The sequence below is a fragment of the Kryptolebias marmoratus genome, linkage group LG20 (genome assembly GCF_001649575.2).
Source record: "Kryptolebias marmoratus isolate JLee-2015 linkage group LG20, ASM164957v2, whole genome shotgun sequence".
Lineage (NCBI taxonomy): Eukaryota > Metazoa > Chordata > Actinopteri > Cyprinodontiformes > Rivulidae > Kryptolebias > Kryptolebias marmoratus.
The window spans coordinates 8,972,908-8,996,244 of NC_051449.1; the positions used below are offsets into that span (position 1 = coordinate 8,972,908).

Consider the following 23,337-nt stretch of genomic DNA (forward strand, 5'->3'; position numbering starts at 1 on the left):
CGTTGGACGTGGGCACCGAGGTCAGGCTGTTGGAGTCGTTGGGGCAGCCGTGTTGAAGTAAAATGTCGACGCACTCCTGGCTTCCAGCTCGTCGGGCGTAGAACAGGGGCGTCTGGCCACGAGCGTCTCGGCTTTTCACATCCACCCCGTACTGTGGGAAAGAATGACAGTAACACTGTAACCTGCTAACCACACTGAAGACCTGGAATAAATTAGAAGTCATCATCAGAATTTTTATAGAATTCATGCATAATCTTGTGTTTAATTAATATAAAACATCAAATATTTAAAAAAAAATTACATTTTCTAAATCTGTATTTACCCATTTAAGCTAAGATTTGGTGTGGTAGCAGCTGAGAGTTATCCCCATTGCATACTACGAGGGTTACCAGATCATAAAAAAAATCATTATTTAAAGTTTTGACATGCGAGGTGAGAGGCATACCTTCAAAAAAATGCTAGTTTCATATTTAAATGTCTTTATATATTAACATTGTAAGATTCATACATTCGCTTTCACCCATTTGCACCCAAATTTCAGCATGACCTTTCCCTTTGTTACACACAAAATGTACATATTTGCATTTGCCTTACTGACTGCATTAAATGGTGCTTAAATAAAATAATTTTATTTAATATAATAGTTAATATAATATATATTTTTTTAACATTTGAAAGAAGCAGATCAATTATTGTACATTTTCAGATAATCTCTGCCCAGCGTAACATTTTGTGGGACAAAGTATTTATAAATGAACTGATAAGTCAGCATACGTTCATCATTTCTGGCAGGATAGAAATATTTTAAGGCAACATTTACTGTCAAGAACTTTTGATTTAACCAGAACTGCAAATTTGTAATGATTACCATACAGAAAAGTTGCAAACTCTAGAAGCTGGGGAAAAAAATAGTCTTGGTTACAATAAAGCACTTTCTAAAATGTTTTTTAAATTGCAAAACTATCTGGTTCCCAAAAAGGTCAGACTGGTTCACCCATCTGCCTGAACACAAACAGCAACATTTGAATTGTTCATCCAAATCTAAAACCTCTTCTCCAAGCTCAGCGGAGTCAACTTACCCAGATAAGCAGCTGCGTGATGACTACGTTGGCCATGGCACACGAGAGGTGCAGCGCGGTGCGTCCGTCTCCATCCCCGTATGTCTCATTGACCTCTTCCTTGCTGCCGCGGGCAAGCAGCAGCACCACCAACCTCAGGTCATCCTCAACCACCGCTCGAAGCAGCTGCTGCCCCAGAGGAACGTCCGACTGGGGCAGCCCCAGCAGGAAGAGCTTCTGCTCGTACTTGGCTCGGATCCAGCGCTCCTTCTCCTCCCTGCAGAGAAATGACAGAGTGGCTGCAGGTCAGGCGGAGGGAAACATGGTGAACATGCGATGAGCAATTTCACACCTTGGCGAGGGAACTTTCAAAAGAATTTAGAGGCTATGATTTAAAGGCAAAGTCATAAACACAAGATAGACTCTAGGCACACAAGGGAAACATTACAGTAATTGACCTGTGATACTCGCTGAAATATAGTGACATTTTTAAATGATTAGAGCACAGGAAAGTGATTTCATTATCTCAGTCCATCACAATGGGAAATAATACAGTAAGATAGGCTGGGGAGATCAGAGAATGCCAAAGGCTGTGACGCTCTGGGCAATATTCCAGTTTCTTGTGATTACGGTCGTCAGTATGACGGTCAGAGCTTGGCCAGCTTTCTAAAGGTTACACATCTTGAACAGGATGTCTGCTGTGGACAATACAGGAAGGCGGGGGACGTATTTTTATCAGCACTGTCGGCTGTCAGTCTGAACTGGTGGATCCCTTCCACAAAAGAGGCAGTGTGTCTCAGAGCCTCGGTCTCCCTTGGGGCGGCTGGGCCCTGAGTCAGATCGATGGGGCTGAATGGCAGCCAGAAAGAGACGGTTGGATGTGGGGCTCCTTCACTCCAGCCTGCAGCAGAGAAAGGAGACAGAGGGAAGGATCCCTCCTCTATCGCGAAGCAGAATTCTATCTATTGCTTTCCATCTTGACCCCGCTCGTATCATTCTTTGGCCACATACAAACTGTCCAAATCAGGGGAAAAAAAGAATCAATATCAATATGAGAATAACTGAGCATGCCCAGTGTGGTGCTAACCCGGTGACCCTGTCACTCAGTATGATAAGGGGAGCAGAAAGAGCCTGTTGTTTGGAACTGTGGGTGAGTGACAGAAAGGAGAAGGTTCGTACGAATCAGTTAAAGCGGTGACGCTAGCTGGAGTGACAAGGCTCTCATGGGACTCTTTATCAACGGGCCAAGGCTTAGCAGCATGTAGAACCTGACAGTCCAACTCTATTCAATTGTATTTCATCATAATCAAGGTGAAAACAAACTCAAACAGCCCGCTTTATTAGCAAGAATCAACCTTTTAGATGAGCAACAAAACAACACATCCAAGTAGGGCTGACTCATCAAAACGACAGAAGTGGTAAAATTCAATTTTGAGATTAGAATTGAGACTTGTGCTTTCCGAATTTTATAGCACCTAAAGAATCCAAACCAAGAATATCTTAGTTAATCTAAATGAATATTTAGACCTGATTACTGCCGTATATACTACAGCAGCCAGGTGTCAAGACAGCCTAGAAACCACAGAAAGCAGCCATTTTCAAGCTCGTATGTCTGCTGCCAGAATCACTTTACGGCAAACTTTGTATTTCAGCAACAAGATGGGAAACCTTCGTAACTACAGAAGAGGAAGCAACGGAAAAGAAGCGAGCCAAAATGATTAACTGCATAAACACCACCAAAGGCTTGTAAACGTAACTTAAGCCACAACTTAAAATGGTTTTACAGCTGGGACAGCGATGGGGAAACTGCTGCATTTTTAGGTCCTAAAAAAGAGAACGCAGAAGAGAAAGTCCTTCAGCCTATCACATCATGAGCAACCCTTTTTTCTGAAGGAAGGAGGTATTATGTGATCAACAATACATCCCTAATAGCAGGCAATTGCAGTTGCTCAGAGTTTTATGGTGTAAGACCTCTGTCGATCCCTACTCAGTCATTATGTGTGGACAAGCCTGTTAGTAAATCAATTGGCCTTAGAACCAGCGGACTGCTCAGAACAGGAAGGGGCTGTCCGGCCCTTTCACCTTTATTTCTGGTGGACTCTTTGAAAACGGGCTTGTTTTAGACATTTAGGATTTTCTGAAAACTGCAGCTACATCCCACCGTAGTCCTCGGGGCAATATAGAGAAGTTTTACAAAAATCTAAGCGTGGATAAAAACAAGTCAGAGCTGTTTGTTTCGGAAAGCTCGGCCATGAATGACATGCTGAATTTGTAGAGCCCAGTGAATTGATATGAGCTAAATGAGGCATAAAGTTAGCACCAAGATGTGAAACAAAAAGGCTGAGGAAAGCCATTAAGAAGACGTCAACATCTCAGAAAGGAGCCCCGAGGACACTTTGTTAGCCTTCACTACGAAATCGGCCCTAAAGACCTGCAGGAAAAGGCCTCATTCACTGCTGAGGCCGAGCTTTAAATTCAACAAATTTCCTGTGCTTTCTGGAAAGTCAACCCTCCAAAAAAAAAAAAAAGACAAGGATGGAGAAGCAAAAGCGGCCAAGCAGAGGTTTCTCAAAATTCCCAAGCTGCTGCCACTTGAAAGAAAGAGTGTGAAAGGAAGTGAAATGGTAATCCCGCCTCTGTCTTTTGTTTGAAATCGAGAAAACAATCCAAACAGAGGTAGGGTTTAGACAGTCAAAGGGGAAACCGAGACTCTTGAAAAGAACACTTCCTCACCGCAGGAGGAAGAAAAATAAAAATCAGCAGACTTAGCATGTCAAAGCACAGGGACAAAGTGGGAGGGGAGGTGGCAAGAGGAAAGGAGGAGCGTGTGGGGGGAAATTTAGGAAATTGAACTAATAGCAACTCCTATGTACACTCACACAGGTTTCAAAGCTCATCCACAAGTTCCCCCACCCAGGCTTGAGCGCATAGTTCTTCTAAATTTCACTGTTGCTCAGGGGATAGAGGGAGCTTATAAAGTTGCCAATAAAAATGCCAGCGCCCTTCTCTTTCATCTAAAAGCAACCGCCACAGCCTTCCTCCATCATTCAGTTATCTCACAGCATAAACAGTGTTTAACTTTCATTTACTTTGATGTGAATGAAATTCTGGGCGAACATCAAAACGTTCCCTGAGTTTAAAGTGGAAATGAGATTCCTGTCTAGAGCTGGTGTCCCCTTTCATTTGCCTATGCAGGTCCTGCCGAGATAAAGGCAGCCTTAACAGTAGAGAAAGGCCTCTTTTATAATTCTATTAGAGCTCCGTCCCTTCAGCTCTCTGTTGAGCAATGCATTCTGACCCTGACTTAATTAAGTGGCAAATGGCAGAATGATTCTCCTAAACCCAGCCCATGGAGTCAAGAACACATGACTGAATTCAAATAAAGAGGAACAAACAAGGATAATTAGTCAAGCCTGAAAGACAAAAGGCAAACGGGAATTTATAGGAAGGGAAGGGAAACTGAGACGGTGGAGGTGGAGCTCCCGGTGCCACAGAATGACCAATCTGACTGCCTGCAATAAAGGTGCATCGGTCCATAGGAAAAAGAGGACGTCTGTCCCACGACTTGCCCATCTTTCAAACACAAACCGAGTCCTTCAAAACTATCAAAGCCTCCCCGGCTCCTCCTACTTCTCCATGAGCGTCCAAATTCACTGTGGATACATCAAACAGATGCAGTGAAGGGGAGAAATGGCATTGGAGGTGGAAGGGCGAGGGGGGCTGGGGTTGGACCAGCTTGAACAGACTTCACAGTGGGGGGTGGGCGACTTCTATATGGCTGATTCCCATGCAGCCAGCAGCTTCACTTCCACAAACTGCGGGGAGGGAAGAGCAGAGAGGGAGGAAGAGGGGACAGCAGAAAGACAGAGAGGGGGCTGAGAGGGGAATGACAGAAAGAGAGAAAGCTGGGCCCCAAAGCATCAAAGGTTGCTAAGGGCGAGAAATGAAGGAGCAACACAGTAAACGCCTCAACAAGAGCGCTAAATAAGGCCTCCTATGGTCCAGCGAGTTACAGTGCAGACCTGCTTCGCTCTGCTCCGAGAATACTAGCGCCGAAAGAATGAGGACAAATATTTTTACAAGTGGAGTAGATGCAGCTTTTCTCTTTTTCACAGCGTGGTCCAAACAGATGACCAAAATTCAAAAGGTTTTTTTTTTTTTTTGGAGCTCTATAGAATCGCCAGTGGGAGAGCATCTGGGTGCTTAAGGCAGGCAGAGGGATGAGCTGAATATATTGTGACATTAATGAGGTTGTCAGACCCCTCATGATGGAGTGGCTGCGTTTTTGTGCCAGAAAGACTAACACTCTTAAACGCTCATGCTGTTAACCCCTGCTGAACCTTCGCCTCTCACACAAAGCTGAGGGGACGAGAACACATGGCCCGCTTAAGTGTGCAGACTGCTTCATGTAGTGCACAATTTCAAGTCTCTGCCACTGACTTGGATCCTTCATCTCTCAGGCAATTAGGCACATTTTTTTAATTATGATTTTGAAACAACATGGTGACTAAATTGTATGGTTAAGCAGCCCTTCCTCTCCGTCCACCTGGCCCTAAGACCCAGTGGCATATTGGCAATTAGCGACCAAGGTACTACTTCTCCCACACAGGGATAATTACTGACCTGTGGCTTTCATTTAGAAAGAAAAAGGACAAGGGAAGACCAAGTCATTCATTTGTCTTAATTAATTAGTCTTCCTCCACCAGGGCTCCTGGCAAAACTGACAGAAAATCTCTTCAGAGAGCTGGCTTTCCAGCACTCCAAATCAGCGAACAACCTGGAAGCTTTGCATTGTGTTTTGGGGCGCTAATGTGAAGGGCGGAAGCTAATGGGGATAACTCTTAGAACAGAAGTCCTTTGAACGTAGCCCTGATTTCACGAACAGCCTGAGAGGAGGACGGTACCGTCAACACTGAAGGGGTTAAAACAGGCGGAGGGGCCAGGTTTGAAGAGGTTAGTGGTGTGATTCATTTTTATTACCACGCAGCCCCTGCAGGCGGCAGGAGTGGCAAATTATTTCTGAAACAAAGTGGAGGGCTCTCATCAGAGCTATTACCCGCCTGTGGCCGAGGGCGGCGCAGAGCCTACAGAGGGTGACAGCGAAGACGCCCCCCCATCAGTGAGGGATAGCCGTCCACATCCGTCCATGCTCCGGGATATCTCCCCAAAAATGAGAACTGGTGTCCGTGCATGTGTGTGTGTGTGTGTGTGTGTGTGCTAGAGGGAGCTAAAAGTAAAGCTAGCAGTTTGACCACTCCCACAGCATCCATCAAAATATTCTGTAGGATTTATTCTTTTGTCACAAACATGCCAAGCAATTAGAGGTGACGTGCAAAACACAATGACTCCCAGGTGCTAATTAAAAGAACAACTCCCCTGTAATGTGCTGACTGCTGAGATCGGCCACAGTGCGAAGCTCCCGCAAGTTTGTCATTCCAGACTCAAGCAGCTCCTCTTTCCTAAAGCATCATCAGTAGTGGGCTCTATTAAATAATTAAATATAAAAATGTTTATCTGTACCAGTAAGAATTCAACAATTCTTGCCTTTAATGGAAAAAAAACTAATAAAATTATTTCAAAACAAATTCATTCAAAATCAAAACTGAAACAACAAAAAGCAGATTTAAGAGAATAGTTCAGACATTTTAAAGTGTTTTAAGACTGATTTTGACCCTGCTCACACTAGCTGTTAGCTCAATCTGGTCAGAAATGATTTATATTTCTCCAAAATGAAGTAATTCAAAAAGTTATCTACAACAAGTAAATGTTAATTGTTCATAACCTTTCCACAGAACCCCACAGAATCACTTTAATAGCTTATTCAAATGTTGAAGACACCGTTATACGTAATAGTGCATAAACAATTTATATAACTGCATAATTGGATTGTCAACAAATAAAGATTAGCACCACCTCAAGTGGATTTTCCCAACAATACTTTATTTATTTATTTATTAAATCACTCATGTCAGAAAGGCAAAGGCTGAATGTTTTTGCCTGTGTCTGAGTGTGTCTGTTACCAAAATATCTCATGAAGCACTGGACAAACTTTTATTGAAACTTGCAGAAAGTAATCACTGGATCTAAATCAAATACTAATTTAGTTTTTGGAGTCAGTCAACTAACTGATGTTAAAAAAACACAAACATGGCTATAACTAAGTGTACATCCCTGAGTGCTACAGATTGTGCAAGATCTTTATTTTAAAATTTCACCAACAACTTTTTAGAGTCAAATTTGCATTTTAGCAAAATACCTCCTGAACCACTGGACAGATTTTAATGAAACCTTCAGGCAATAATTACTGGATGTGCCTCTACAACTGATTACCTTTAGGATCCATACCAGCTCAAAATGGCTGCCACAGCCAACCTCCTCAAGAAAACACAAAACTTGCTATAATTCAGCCATTTTTACAACTATTAAGCTAAAATTTGGTGTGGTGTTAGCTGAGAGGCTACCCAACACAAACCCTAAGTGCTACACATTGTTTAAAATTTTACCATTAACTTTTTGAGTCACCCTAGTTAGTCTGTTACCAAAATATCCCAAACTTTGAATAACCACTGGAAGCACATTTACAACCGTTTAACTTTTGGAGCCAATCCAATGCAAAAACAGAACCACAACTAAACACAACACAAGCCAACACAAAAACTGCAACACTGTAATAAAAGCCAATGTATCATACAACACACTACATTTTCTCCCAAACACCAAGTGGTTTCTTGACATGTCGACAGAAATTTATCATTATATCAATAAGTTGCATCGTGACCAAACAAAAAGAATCAAGATGACATTTTAAAATATCTTTTTGTTAATTGCTCATAAACAATAGTGTTTTATTATCATAATCTTGAAAAAAAATAGAGAAAAGTCTTACAATTCATTTTTGTACACTTTATAAAAATAGCTGATCAGGTGATGCATATAAAGAACCTTCCCAGTATAAAATCTGGGAATACAACAACAATTTCACAGATCTGCATACGACAAATCTATATATTGTGTTCCTTTGATCCAGAATATCATAAGCTAAACCAATCTTGTGGATGAACGCCTTTAAGTTAAATCTCAAAAATGCAAGGGGGGTAAAACTAGTCTTGCAGGAGACATTCAATCAGACTGCAAGTTGATATTCAAGTAGTTACTGAATCGTTTAGATTAGGTGTCACTAATGTTTAGTGAGAGTCAGCAGCCATACAATGCCTGCATAGGTGCCATCACAAAGCTGCTACGTGTCATCAATGTGACATAATTAAAAACTCCTTGCATATGTGCCGCATTCAAGTTAAGGGAAAAAAATATGGCCAGAATTAATTTATGCAGTCTTCTTCCAATTCTGCGAGCAAAAAAACCAATCTGGTCATGTGTGATATTTAAAATGTTACTTTGGGTTTGAGGATTACTTATCCCGCAAATGAGATTTATTGTTTGACAGTGGAAGCTAATGGAGACGTTGCTGCGGGATAAGATCGGATTTTTAAGACAGTGAAGAACCTTCCTGCTCGAGGCGACGTGGGACTGACAGCGGTAGGGAGAGGAATCAACATCAATAATCTTTCATCAAGTCCCACAGCGGAGCACTTCAGCACAAATACCATTCAATAAACAACTGTAGGCCATCACTTAGGTCTGAACTGGCCAGAGAGAGGAGGATAAATTCAAGAGGTAAAACTCAAACAGCTGTTTGTTAGTAAAAGATAAATGAGTCAAGTTTGGTGAAGAGTTTCTGCTTGTTTATTCAAACAAGTTTTTTTTTGTCTCCGGCAGTGATTTTGTGCTTTTAAGATTCTCCAGTCAACTAATTTTCACAGTTATTTGTTTATTTATTTTAAAGCTACAAAAAAGACCCATAAAATTTACTCAATTATCCTGATAATAGCTAGAACTATAAATCATCGTGATTATGGCATTACAGATTCTGGAGGAGGCAAAGATGGTCCCCCATGTTTCTGTCAACAAAACAAATCACAAAATGTGAATATGCATCATTATTAGGGTCACGTCTGTCGGTCCAGCTTCCCACTGCTGACAAGATGGGAAATAAAAGGAACACTAATCTCGTGAAATCAATAGCGTAAGAGAGCAAAGTCAGTTTGACTCATATACTATGCTTTAATAGGAAAAGAACAGGTTGAAAATTATTTGAATAGTTCACGGCAAAAAGGATTTGTATGTAACAAGCAAATTAGTCAGAATACAGAACAAATTATTACTAAAATAATCATCTCATATTATTTGTGCACTTCTGTTAGATAAACAGACTTCTCATCTCCAAATGAAAGACTTATAACTTGCCCACTATCTTGCTTTTCAATTAGAACTAACAGCCCACAAACAAATCAAATACTCTCTCTGTGGCTCTGCTTGCAACGGCAGAAACAATAATCGACCTTTGCCTCTGTTTTCACTTTTCCTACCAAAGTTCCAAATGCCACCGGGGAGACCTTGCAGTCAGCCTTTCCTGTGACAGACAGAGTGATGACCCGGGTCGGTGTGATGGATAGGTGACAGGGTAACCTGATACCTGAGGGCCTGCCTATTGGGGTGGGGTTTAGCCATCATGGTGTGCTTAATTACCTGCACAGCCACACAACAGGTCATTAGTCAAACCGGGACACTGGTTCACCTGTCAACACGAGACAAAGGAATCCTCCTACAAAGTTACGTATAAAGATGGATTTAAAACCAGAAGCTGTAAAGCTGCTTGTTGAAATGCAAGAATAAATTAAAATTTTCTGCGGAGAAAGCTCCATACTCATACTTGGTGTTAGATTTCCTCTGCACTGAGTTTTAAAAACCTGGAGCCTTTCTGTGTGGAGTTTGCGTGGGCTTTCTCCAGATGCTCCGGTTTCCTCCCACAGACCAGAAACATCCAGGATGGGTTAACTGGTAACTCTAAATTGTCCCTAGGTGTGAGTGGAAGTGTGACTGGCTGTTTGTCTCGTTTGCCTCTATGTGGCCCTGTGATGGACGTGTGACCTGTCCAGTGTGTACCCCGCCTCTCGCAAAATGACCGCTGGAAAATGGGCACCAGCGACCCCGCAACCTGGAGAGGAGAAGCGGGTAAAGAAAATGGATGGCGTGAACACAAACCTGGTGTTTGTTTAGCACGTGGACTCATTTAGAAAAAACTTGTCTTTATTAGAACGTACATGTCAAGTGACAACTTTGACAACTCAGAGCATTTATCAAGTAGGTGCCTAATAACATTCCACATGCCACTCCTTTATGAATTATCGTGTTCAAGCTGCAGAAGTGGTGCCGTATGTGATGGTATGAAAAGACGGGGGGATGAACAGCAGAAGAGAAACTCAGATCTAACATATACTGTGATCAGTGTGTACAGGATGAATAAAAGACATAAAATACTGTGTTTTTGACTCAGTAGGCTGACATTTATGGCCCCCCGGTGCTTCTTATGGAGCATTTTGTGATGTGAACTGCCTCTGCTGAAATGTGGGTGGCTAATAAATGGCAGCTAATGGAGAGAAGACACTGCAGCCTTTTTCCTTCTATAATCTCTGGATGCTTCATTAAGCAGCACCTTTATTTGCAGAGCTGCACTAACCTGGTGCTGTCGCTTCCCGGCTTGGCGTAGCCCTCCAAAGCGCCCTCCCACACGCTGTTGGCCATGGCGTTGCCGATCGCAGTCATCACCATGCTGAGCTCCACCGGCCAGTCGTCCAAGTCCAGAGAGCGCACACGAGACAGGTGGGTGCCCAGGTTCCTGTGGATGCCTGAGCACTCGATGCACATCAGGGCGCCCAGGTTCAAACTGGCCCAATCTGGGTCTGCAGGATAAAAGATTAAAAGACTGTTCTTTTTTTTTTTCCTCTTTTTTTGCTTTTATTGTTTGTCCACCAGGTAACCAGGCAAACGTCAAACAACAAATAACCATTTAGACCCTTTGACTTTTACAACCAATCACCTGACCAGTCATGGTTGACAAAATTTCATTATTTTTATTTATTAAGTTTTAAATTTCTTTAATTTTGCAAACCTCTACTGACAAACTTTGTAGAAATATATCTCTGAATGGTCAAGATCACACATTCTAGGGGGCAAAAACATAAAAAAAAAACATTTTGAAATTTAAAAGGAGCTTTAGGATTTGTATAAAACCTCTTTTTCCATTCATCTAATGTGTCCAATATTGGTAGAAATTCTAAAATATGAGACCACATTAAAATAAGATGAAATAAGTAACTCGTCCAACTTTAACTTTGCAGTTTAGTAACATAAATTTACTTGATTGAGGTTCAGTTTTACCAACTGAATCAGTGGCAGTGAATAAGAAAGTATTCCATTCAAATAAAGATTTTATAAATGTGCTTCATTGTTTATTTTACATACAGCAATAATACCTTCTCTTCCCGATTTTAAATTCTTAAAGAGTAGCTTTTTTCCCCATTAAGTTTTATTTTCAGTAGTTTGGCAATTTCTTGATGAGAAATCAGGCTCAATTATGCATCCTGATCAAATCTGACTTAGTCTATAACTATTTTTATGTTGTTCAGTACCTCATAGATAACGGTTTTCAATTAAACAGAGTTATACTCACTGGGTGCATCACAGTCCACACAGAAGCTGTTCCCCCTCACATTTCGTATGGACTGAATGGCCATTGCATCACTTTGGCTGCCTAACCGAGACTGTGAGAAATTAGGGAGAGAATAGGTCAACAGGAACTAATTATTTCAGCGTGGCGCAACAGAAGGCAAATAATTACAGCTGGACTCAAATCACGTAGAACCGGCGAGGAAAAGCAGCGAAGAAGATCTTTCCTCAAAGGCTAAGGAGTCAGAGGCAGAGAAAATATGAATATGAAAATGAGGCTGTCTCCCCAGTATGCTGACACAAGCCGTGTTCTATCTCAGATGTCTGTCAGTTCTAATAAGAGATCCCCCACACTGCGGCGCACCTGTCTGACAACCTCCCACATGTCATATTGTGAAGCGGCTGAGGAGGGGAGGAGTGCAAAGAGGTTGGAAAGAAGGGGGGAAAAAAGAGGATTGTAAAGGAAGCAGCAGAACTGTAAAAGTACAACACTTTTTCCTTTCCACTCGTTTTGATGCTCCTTATTTTTTGCAGTCTACTGTACCTTGTTCTTGATGCTCTCACAGGACTGCAGGCTGGCAAAGATCTGGCTCTCTATTGCTTGCACCCACAGCTCCCTCTCCTCGTATGTGGTCGCTTCAAAGTTCCACGTCTGACCCGTCAGTGACACAATAATGAACTCGAAGGAATCTTCTTGTTCTGGAAAACAAAAAAAATGGACAAAAACAACAAGAGCTTAGTCTAAAAAGAAAATAAATGCTTTAAAGTTATTGACGATTCTTCGTTTAAGAAAAAAAAAAACACCATCCAGCTGCTCCCACCACACTGAAGGTCCATGTGCATGCTGGAGCGAATCACATGTAAGTTGAGCATTTTGACAGAATTTTAGAATAAGACGTTCATTCATCTGCAAATTCATAATGAACTGGGCTTCAGGTAAACCTTTAACCTTACAACAGCTACAACCACATCCAATTTTAGCTCAATATCTGTAAAATTGACTGAGTTATAGCCATTTGTGTTTTTTTCAAGGTAGGTTTGTTGTGGCAGCCATCTTAAAATGGGTTGACTCCAAAAGTTAATCTATTGTAGTTGTACATAGTGTGTTACTTTCTGCAAGTTTCAATAAAACTGTCCAGTGGTTCAAGAGATACTTTGGTAACAGACACACACACATACTCACACACAAACAACTTTTGCAGGTGGGCTATAATAACTAATTCACTGTTTTATCTCACATTGTATTTTAGAGAACTGCTGGGACACAAACTGAGTTTGTGGCATTTTGAAATTTATATATTACATGTTTATTAGTAGCAATAAAATAAAACATTGATCTGAATTTCCTGCATAAACTTACATTGACTCCTGGTGATGATTAGCCTACCTCTACATCTTAACCACAAAGTCTACTACTTTTCAGTTAACAAAAAAATTAGCCCCAATTGTTTTTCATCTCTTTTGATCCTTCTTCCCAAAATGAACAAGCTTATCCATTTTATCACGAAGTGACTTCACCCACTGGTTCTCTGTGTTTGACTAAGATTCATGCAAATGTCACCTGATGTTTACAATAAAGAGTTCTGACACAACATATGTTCCAACACATGCTGTAATGCCTCTGCCAATGCGAAGCAATTCATTAGCTCCGTACAGTACAATGTAACTCGTGTAACGTCTCTGGTCTCTGCACATGCTTGAGCTCATTGCCAAATGATTTGTAATTACCTAATTATGTCTATGCAAATAGTGCTCTCATTTGCATAAACCACGTTTGGAGGACTGAAGGCAAACAGACACGAGAGGTTTGGGGTTTTCCTGTGCAGCTCTGATCAACTTTTCAGCTGATGTGTTATTTGGGTGCTGTTTTTTTTTTTTTCCAAGCCAAAATCTCAATATGACAAAATATTAAAAGAACACAGAGAGCTGCAAACCAGTCTTTAAGTAAAAGGAAAAGATTGATATAAAATTAGCTCTATATGAGTTAAAAATAGCTGCAATAACATGGCGATGTCAATTTACCTTCCTTGTTGCGGGACACAGCTGTATGTTGGTAATGACAGATGCGCGCTGGATGCCACTAATATTGCAATCCTTGTGCTGCAGCAGAGGGTCATCTCTTCGAGGCTAAAGCAATAATCCAATTAGCTTGACACCAACTTCAATTATCTGATTTAGTTTGTGGAATCGACTCCAGGTCACAGGGAATCAATAAAGACTTTGAAACCTCTTTATTTAGACTTACAGCATTAAAAAAAAAAAATCCACGTGAGTGTGACATTTTCAAGCATCGATGAGATCAGAAGAGAAGAGTTTGACAGAATCAAAGTGGTTAACTTTAACCCTCCCATGACCGTCGGGTCAAATTTACCCAAAGTTACAAGGGATTCAGAAGGGTTCAGGAACTTCTAAGTTACAGACAAGTAAAAACATGTGGACAAATAAAAAGATTAATTGTGATATGCATAATCAAATTTCTTGGTTTTCCTGTTCAGTATACCTTCTGGTACAATAACTAATGCATCTGATTAGAATTTGTGATTCCAAATGTTTTTGTGCTTGTGCTCTTGTCACTTTAAAAACCTGAACAAAGCTAATTATTCTGTTGGCTGCCCAGGCAATAAATTGGAGGCATTAAAACACTTTCATTATGGAGATTAAAAAAGCAACGGATGGCTGGTTTCTTAAACTGATGAGTATACAAGGAAACAAATCCCGTTCTGTACGTATAGCGATGTACACGTGAAACATACCAACCACGGTGAAGAAACACGAGACGAACTGCAGCCAAAACACCTCAGACCGACTAATAGATTCAGCTTCAGCACACTAACAAACTAACTACCTAATGACCTAAATGGAGTGAACTTCCAGGATTTGTCGCATAAGTCTGAGCACGAACAAAGCAACAGAATTATTAACACTTGCAATGATGAGCCAACAGAACCACCGGTGCTTATCTGTCGCTCAGCTGATGCAGTTAGCGCGTGGCTAACAGAGGAACCATCACCATGACACATTACCAGAAGCATTAACCTCCTGACCACGTCTACATGATCCCGTCATCAACAAGTTCTGGCCAATTAGAAATAAACTAACTCAGCGAGACGACAAGGAAGAACACGTTTTAAAGCCGACAAAGACGCCAACTGTGAAGAATGAGCAAAATATGATTTTCCTTAATTAACACGGCATTATAAAAAGGAAATTACAGTGTAATGGCCGCAGAGCTACAAAATGGAGAGGAACAGATTAAGATACACATCTCCGTCCGACACTTACATGGATCATAAAATTTTTCAGGAAACATCTCAGTTACACATATTGTTCATCTGCTCCTTGATTGGAGCAATACAACTGCATTTTAATAGGCAAAAATATCTCGTCGAGCTACAAAGTAGAATTTATCATTGCACGTTTACTGAATGAACCAGGATTCAAAGTACTGACTTATACTGACTTTAAACCTGCTTTTAAATGATTAAACTTGAGCATTTCTATTACAAGTTACTTAATACGTTTACCATAAATTGTTGACACTTTATTTGTCCTGGTGCATTTATTTAAATTTGAACAAAACAAATTACAGTGTTACAAATATAAAAGAAACGTTATACATAAACCAGCATTTTAAAGTCATCATGACTAATAAAACCTGTCACAGAAGCAACATTTAGTTGGGGTCAGTGTCCTGTTCTGTTTTTTGGGGTGGAGGGTGGTTTTTACTTCCATAAAAAGTTTTTGAATTCCAAAACTCCTCAAATAATCTTTTTTAATGTAAACTTGAGGTTTAAAACAAACAAACAAAAAAACCCATAATAAAACAAAACTATTTTATAAGATAAAAAGACATACTGTACAAGAATTTTAAAAGAAATAGCATATTGTTGAGGTTTTCTTTTTTATTATAGTTTTGTTAAACCCACATTTTCTGTGTGATTATTGAAGGATAAACCAATGAACAGGCCGTAAAGCTCGAATGATGTCATAAATAATAATATTTCAAATGCATTTAGCTGATGGTACTTAAATCCATCCAGTTTAAACTGTGTTTTAAGGTCATACAGTTCAGTTGTCATTTCCTGTGTACTTCGCTGATAATGAAGCTGCTACATACAGGGAAATGAGCATATTTTCCCACTACTGAATTGCTGTTATTGAAGGTATTTGTTTGACCTAAAAATCAGACCGGAACCTGATAGAGGAGAGGCTGACCTGAGGATGGTGATTCCTCTTTTGCGTTGCAGGAGCAGCAGATGCGCCACAGAGAGCCTGTGGACCAGATTAGCACCTCGGGGGGTTTGGTGCTGAGCCCAGCTGTGCTGTCTATAAGGCAGACTACAACATCTACTCTGTCTAAGCCTCTAAAAGCCCTCTGGAGATCTGTGTGACGAACCCTCTGAAAGGACTCTACAGACAGCTCTTCACCTTGAGGAGTCCAAATTTGATTCATTCGTGTGAACGCTCGGTTGAAACGGTGACAAGGTGCAGGACACGGGGTGAGCTATTGTTTTTCTGCGTGGGACGTGTTGTGTTGTGCCGTATGCATGCGTCAGGCAGTCACTTAAAGAAGTGCTCGCCGTTCCTGTGAATTAACGAGCAGTTGGGAAGAACAGGCCAAGGCGGTGCCATCTGTAAATGTCACAGGCACTGCTTGCTCATTTTACACATCATTAAAGCCAATATTCCTAACCTGTATCAGAGCAATCAGGAGCAGGCCATTACTGCAACAGGGGCCCCGGGGGAACCACGACCAAACTCAGAAAGAAAAGAGCAGTGAGGAAGAGAGAGACTGAGCACACTCTTCTCTATCTATCTGACACACACGTCTGCGCACACACACCTCTGCACACTTTCACATGCGTACGCTCAAACAGACAAGGAGCACAACTTCTAACAACGGACGAACACGTGAAATCAGCACCGACATCACCGCGCTAATAGCTAGTACATTAACAACAGCGAAGAATGAAAACAGGGCCAATTATACAAGTATCTGTGGGCAGTGTGTATAGAACCCAAATGAGAATCTTGTTATTCTTTTCCCTCCATACTGTGGCGCTCAGAAAGCTAAGCCATTACAAGAGTGGGGGCTCCAGGGACAGCTTTGGGAAATGAGAGTGAGTCTGGGAGTGACAAAACAAAGTATTGAGACAAACACCCACCATTAGTACAGGCAGTTAAACCTCCATTTCCTAATCCTCAGCTGGACTCCAGAGGATATTAACCCTTAGTTTACAAAGATGCAGGACAATAGGATACTGGATTAAGCTGAATTCCTAATGTAAACTAAAGACATTGATAGCCACATGCTCTTTTTTCTACACAGACTTAGTAAAATGCAATTAAAGACTGTGAAAAGCCATAAACTAAATCTGAGTGGAAGCATAGTCCAATAAGAGTTAAAATTAAACATAAATGGAAATCCAGTACGTAACGGTAAACAGATTGAGTACATTTCTAACACTGCCTGAACCCTCTCAGACAAACCTTTACATATGTAATTTCTTTCAGCAGCGTTCAGAAATAGATCTTAATGTTTCCTAAAAGGACATTCCAAAGTTCTTCCTGGCCGCCTTTTGTTTTGTTCTCACTCAACATTATCCCGCATTGCTTCACTGATAAGTCCAGGCTCTGGGAAGGTAAATCCATTAGCGATAACATCCCATTGTGTGGTCTTCTATTCAGGTATAACTTTGATCCAAATTAAACAGAATCTGGAATCATTGTCCCACCGAAAAATTTAGGCCCATTTTTGGGGCTATTTGGGATACCACAGCCTCCGTTTCTCCATTAGGAGTGGCTTCTTCTCATCAACACTTACATTGAACCAAAATAGATCAACTCATGCGTCAGATGGATCCCTCAGATCCGGTGTCTGCTTTCTGCTGGAATATTGCCCGTTTCTCCAAGACACGATTCAGGTACTTGACATGTGTTGTTAAGCTATGGGCTTGCTACTTCCTAATTCATTTTTCACGTGTTTTCCAAATATTCTGAAATCCTCTCATTGAAGCAAAATTACTTACTTAAGTACGCAAAATTGTGCTGTTTTGGCATTTTTTCTACATAAAACTAAGGCAATGAGAAGAAATTATGTATCACGCTTGTAACAAAGCACCTTCCAAAGCAATTTAAATTCATAAATTTTTCACCAAGTTGTCAGTCAGTATGTGAAAATGCTACTTCGTTGCTGAAGTCAGAAAAAATGAGTGAAACAAACAAACCAAAAAAAAAACTTTGTTGAACCTTCAGAAAGTCTGAAAAGCTACATTATAAGAAAAAAAAATGTTAGATTTGATTAATTTAGTTATGTCAACTGGTTCCACTAAGCTTGGTTGTTTAGGTAAAACAACAATTATGTGATGTTTTGTCATCACCAAATAATTTATGGATGTCAATAGATTCAAAGGTTTTAAGGATTTCCCAAAAGCAGGCCCAACACACGTGCAAATAAGGAAAGCACCTTGAGGCAGTCTTTATACAGTAGAAGGAAGAATACATTTTAGGCAAAGTAGTTAGGTTAGATTTGGTTACTTAAATATCTCATAATATTGCTTTCATACAACAAAACCTGCTTATTTTGACAGTTAAACATCAACTAAAAGCATTTAATTCAAGATCAAATAATTGTGTAATTCAAACAACACCCAAATGTCATTTCTGGGTAAATAAACAACCTTTAATAGATCGCAACAAAATCTGGCTCCTGAATTGTTATACTGACAGCTATCAGTGACACGTCGGAAAATGTAAGAACTTCATTTTGTTGAAGTTGTAAAGCTTCTTTACGACAAAGATCCCTAAACCCATTTATAAATGCAACAAAAATCGAAAACGGCAAATTTGAAAGTCACATCAGTTGAAAAGAACGTCCTCAGACATGACAAATTTATTACTTGGATTTTAACGCTACACAACATTTCCTGTTGTTTTAGTTATTTCTGAGTCTTTCTGACATTTTTACATCCTTAAAGCCCAAGACGTTAAACCAATTCTGGGTTTTAAAATGGAAACTACATTTATGAAACAAAGGTTCCCTCAATTCATAACAGCCTATTCAAAACAACTCTGTCGCATATTATCTTATTATTATATGCGATTTTGGTGTGTAGGACTGATGGAAATCATAATAAAAAGGTAAATTTTAAATGCAGTGTGTTCATACTAAAGCCTCTTCCTTTTATTCAAGTGTAAAATGTATGTTTTGCTTTCTTAAGAAAAAAAAAAGACTAAAATGTTAGCCAATTTACTGTGATTTTTATCTCATGACCTCAACACCTTTTGGACACTAAAGGCATTCAGCCCCGTCATTAGCTCTTGTCGCCTCTTTAATTCCTGCGACCTTTGCATGAGTAAATAACGTCCTTCACGAAACCAGAAACATCAGGCGCCTCTTATCACAATTTCCCTCCGTCGCTTCGCCACCATTTTTTCGGCTCGAGCCAAACCCTCCAAAACAATGAGCATTTGATACTATTTTTTAAAAGAGAAATACATTAATGACGCTCCCTGACAGTATGCATTAATCAGAAGGGCTCCCCCCTGAACACAAGTCTTTATCGGCCATCGATTTTCCAGTGGGTTTATGGCGAGCGACACACGGAGAGAGCTCGTCGCCAGGCGGCTGCTGGGAAACACATTACGGGGCTGTCAGTTGTCTCGCCATGCATCCTGCATCATTCTTTAAGCACATGAGAAGTTCATTACACCACTGCAGCTCTGACAGTGCATAGAGTATTAGGGGCTGTGTCCTCCAAGTGCATTCTTGATGGAGGAAGAGCACACTGGACATAATAGACTTGATCCAAAGATGGATTTAAACAGATGTTAGATAAAAATGGTTGAACATGTTCCAATTTTTAGTTCTTTGGATTGACAATAATGAACTTAATGATTAACCCTCCCCCCCCTAATTTAACGGCCATGCAAGAGTCTTTCTAAGTACTGTGGTGGCGTATTTGAAAATGATGCAGCAACAGTTTCTGCAGGCTTACTCGTACATCTCCACACATCCCACGTTGACCAAAATGATATCTCACCTTAAAACTCTCACGCCACTTTGATTTATGACGCTTCACGACTACTAAAATTCAATTTCAGCCTGCAGTGCATGCCTTTGATTGCCCCGTAAATGAGATAAACTGATAGCAATTTATTCAAGGATCCCAGCTCTGCTCTCTCTTTTCTTCATTTTCTGCCTCCTGTTCTTTTAACGGGAGACGCTGCTCACAGCCCCGGATTGGGCGAATCCAATATTTAAGCTATACGTCTGTATTCCAGAGCGTTCAGCTGAGCAGACGATGCTGATGCTAATAGAAAACCTCGCAGAGAATGATGAGATGGATAGAAAACAGAAAACAGTGCGCATGTTTGATGATGTGAGAAACACTCAGAATCTGCCTCCTCCTGTCTGATTGCTGCCAGACTTCCTCCTCAGGAAGTCCAGGAGTAAACAGATAGAGGTTTGAAGATGTTTGATAATGCCAGCTGTCAGTCAGTAAAAACTTTTGTTTTTTCTCTTTTGTAGATGTGGCTGCAATTCTGCCAGAAAATGCACATTAAGAGCTAAGTAATGCCAAATAAAACTCAAGCAAAGGATGCTGTGAGTTGCAGGCTAATGCTGCACATACATACGGCTGCAGCTCATAGCATACTGTCAAATATAAATGATGATGCAGAATCCAGAATATCTGGCCCAGTATGACAACCAAAACAGAGGTTGATACCGCCGCACAATAAAAGGAACGCCACTTATCTCCCACCACTTATCACTGCGATGCTGATGATGTTCCCTCTGTACAACAATGTGGTCAACAGACCCATTCAGACTTTAAAGAGAAGCTGTCAGAGACCAGGATAAAAAAGTATAATGATTATAAATGCTAAGCCCCATTTAGGAGGCGTCAATGCCATTGTTGTTGTTATCCAGCGTATCAATCTTGTTGATTGATCATCCTGCTCTGGTGACATCAGTTTTATGGTCTCTGAAATGCGCCTCAGTGTTTTCACAATGCCATCCAATTAGGGCGCGCCATTCATCATTGGGCTGAGGAATCATTATTAATTGGGTGGAGAGCCGACTGCCACTCCCCTGCTGAGGACGGCCACATTCACTATTCATACAACAGTAAAATAAATTGGGGCTGCGCAGGGGTGGCCACATGGAGATACAAAACTACACACCTTCCTGTACATCATACACACATGCAGTCAGAGTTTAAACGAATACATGATGTTTTTTTGTTTTTCCATAATGACAGTTGGACTTGTTTTTGAATTCAAACTCGATTACAGAATACCAAATCTTAAACTGAATAGAAAAAAAGTAAATGCTTTAAAAAACTACTTTTGTAGCTGTAAACTTCTAACATCATTTTATAATGATCCAAACCGGTGCATTTCTCAAACTTGACTCATCTCTGTTAATGAGTCCAATCAGTGACGCCGAAAAGCACCTTTTGTGTTCGGCTGGTAGGTCACATCAATTTGACACAGCAAAACACAGATTTGAACATTTCATTTTCACTTTAGCTCTAAGGAAGAAAACTTGTTGTTTTTTTTTCCTCCTAAACAATTCTGTGGGTTTTCATAATTTCCAAACACTGTGATTTAGTTTTTCTTACCATCGTTGCCTGCAGATAAGCCGTCTGGCTTTGTGATGCCCGTGCTCTTTTTCCGCCTGTGTTTCTTGCGGTTGGCGTGTGGGGAGGGAGGTGGCTCGAGTTTAGGACTCGTGGCGCTGCCCATGCTGGCGTTTGCAGGATCGCTCATCCCATTGGCTGAAAGAATACAGGATAAAAAATTTTTTTTTGTTAAATCGCTCTCTGAAATACAAAACTGGACAGCCATATTTCCGGATTTGCTTTAATAAATAATACAAAACTCACTAAAGCAAATATAGCCCAGATATTTAAAGAAATATATTTTCAAAAATTTACCTCATTTCGGACATCATTGAACTTTACTGGCGCAATTGGTTTTGCAATATATACATTCACAACACAAGATATATTTATTTATATCTAATTTAGTTCAATATGATCAAAACTAGCAAACAGTAAAGAATTAACAAAGTGACTCAAAAAATGCTAAATATATTTGAAATTCTAGATTTTTAAGATTTTGTTGGAAAGAATCCACAATAAATACATTAATAAGTGTGACACTTGTTAAGAAATGTAGAAAAATTAAACATAATATATTTTATAGTATATCCCTTAATATTACGTTCCATAAAATATATGAAATGGGAAATAAATAAGATTGCTCTGCTGGAAACAACACATTGTATAACAAAACATGTTCTGCCTCCTGTGCATTCCAGATATAGATATAAAATTTAGTGTGGTGTTAGCTGAGACTGATTGTCCAATATGTATTCTTTGTTTAAAATTGTCCCAATCACTATTTGGAGTCAACTCTGTTGGTCTGTCAGCAAAATAAATTGTGAACTACTGGACAGATTTTAATGAAACATTCAGAAAATAATCATTCAATGTACTTCTATGACTGATTACCTAATGTAGTCAATTAAATTCAACATGACTTCCACAGCTAGTCAACATTAGCCAGCACAATAATGGCTACAACTCAGTCACGATTACAGATGTGGTGCTACAATTTGGTGTGGTAGTGGCTGAGAGTCATTCACAACACATACTCTGAATGTCACATTCTACAATATTGCGTGAGATTACACGTAATGCTACTTTAAAGGTTAGAACAAAATGGCTACAACGCCTTTCATTTCTTCAATAACATTCTTCTCAAACCCTGGCATGAAAGGCAGTGGGTGACATGCATCCCTTCAAAGAATGCTAGGCTTTAATTTTAAAACAAACTCAGATGAAATTTGTTTTTTTAAGTAGATTTTTACAGTCTGGAAAACTTTGCATCACTAATTGTGTGCAAGGCCCCTTTTTGGAAACAACACTGAGTGACAATAACTCTGACATTAGAGCTTTGTGAATAATAAATGCGGACATGTCAGACACTATAAATGTGTCTGTACTTGGAGGAGTTGAAATGTTTAAAAAAGTAACTCCAGCTTTAGAAGGTGTGAAGGACAGGTATGGGGCTGCGAACAAATGGTTACCAAAGTTAGCCCGTGGCAAAGCTCACTATGTGACTGTCTGAGAGTGACGGGGGGGCTAAGAGCCGACTTTGCTTCTTGTAAGTGATTTTATAAATGTGATATTAACCTGTGCTACCGTTGGGCAAAGGGACAGGAGGAATGGGAAGATAGGAGGGGGTTGTCAGCTTGCCATCTTTCTGATTTCCTGACATTTGACATCACTTTCCCTTCTTTCCCCCTCCGGATGCCATTAAGAATTTGAGAGCGGGGGCCAGGGGCCTGGGGGAAGCAGAGGAGGAGAGGGAGGGAGGGTCTTCTTACCACCCTGTGTGGTGCTGGCAGCATCCTCCATTGTCTCCCATCAAAAGCTCATTGTAGTGTAGCAAACTCCATTCATTTCCCTGTGCACCGTCCCAGCCCCAGGGGTGGAGTGCAGGAGGACAAGGGGCTCAGGGATTATTGCTGTTGTTGTTGCCAGTTGCACATGCTATAATGTGCGGCACTGTGCCATTAGCCAGTGTACAACATTAGGCCTAATTCGGTCATTACCTTTAGGGAGATGGGGCTGTCTTGGAGGAGTAAGCTGGGCTCAGCGGGGGATTGAAGATTCTTACATGGGGGGGGGGGGGGGGGGGG

General features: G+C 40.5%; 1 protein-coding gene across 1 annotated transcript in view; it reads right to left on the minus strand.

The window, feature by feature from the left end:
• Nucleotides 1-23,337, minus strand: part of agap3 (ArfGAP with GTPase domain, ankyrin repeat and PH domain 3) — a 116,649-nt gene that overhangs the window by 3,691 nt on the left and 89,621 nt on the right. The window contains 6 exon segments of the mRNA XM_017425983.3: nt 2-151; nt 1,080-1,335; nt 10,636-10,858; nt 11,629-11,719; nt 12,169-12,323; nt 21,251-21,406. Coding sequence (XP_017281472.1) covers nt 2-151; nt 1,080-1,335; nt 10,636-10,858; nt 11,629-11,719; nt 12,169-12,323; nt 21,251-21,406 — 1,031 coding nt within the window.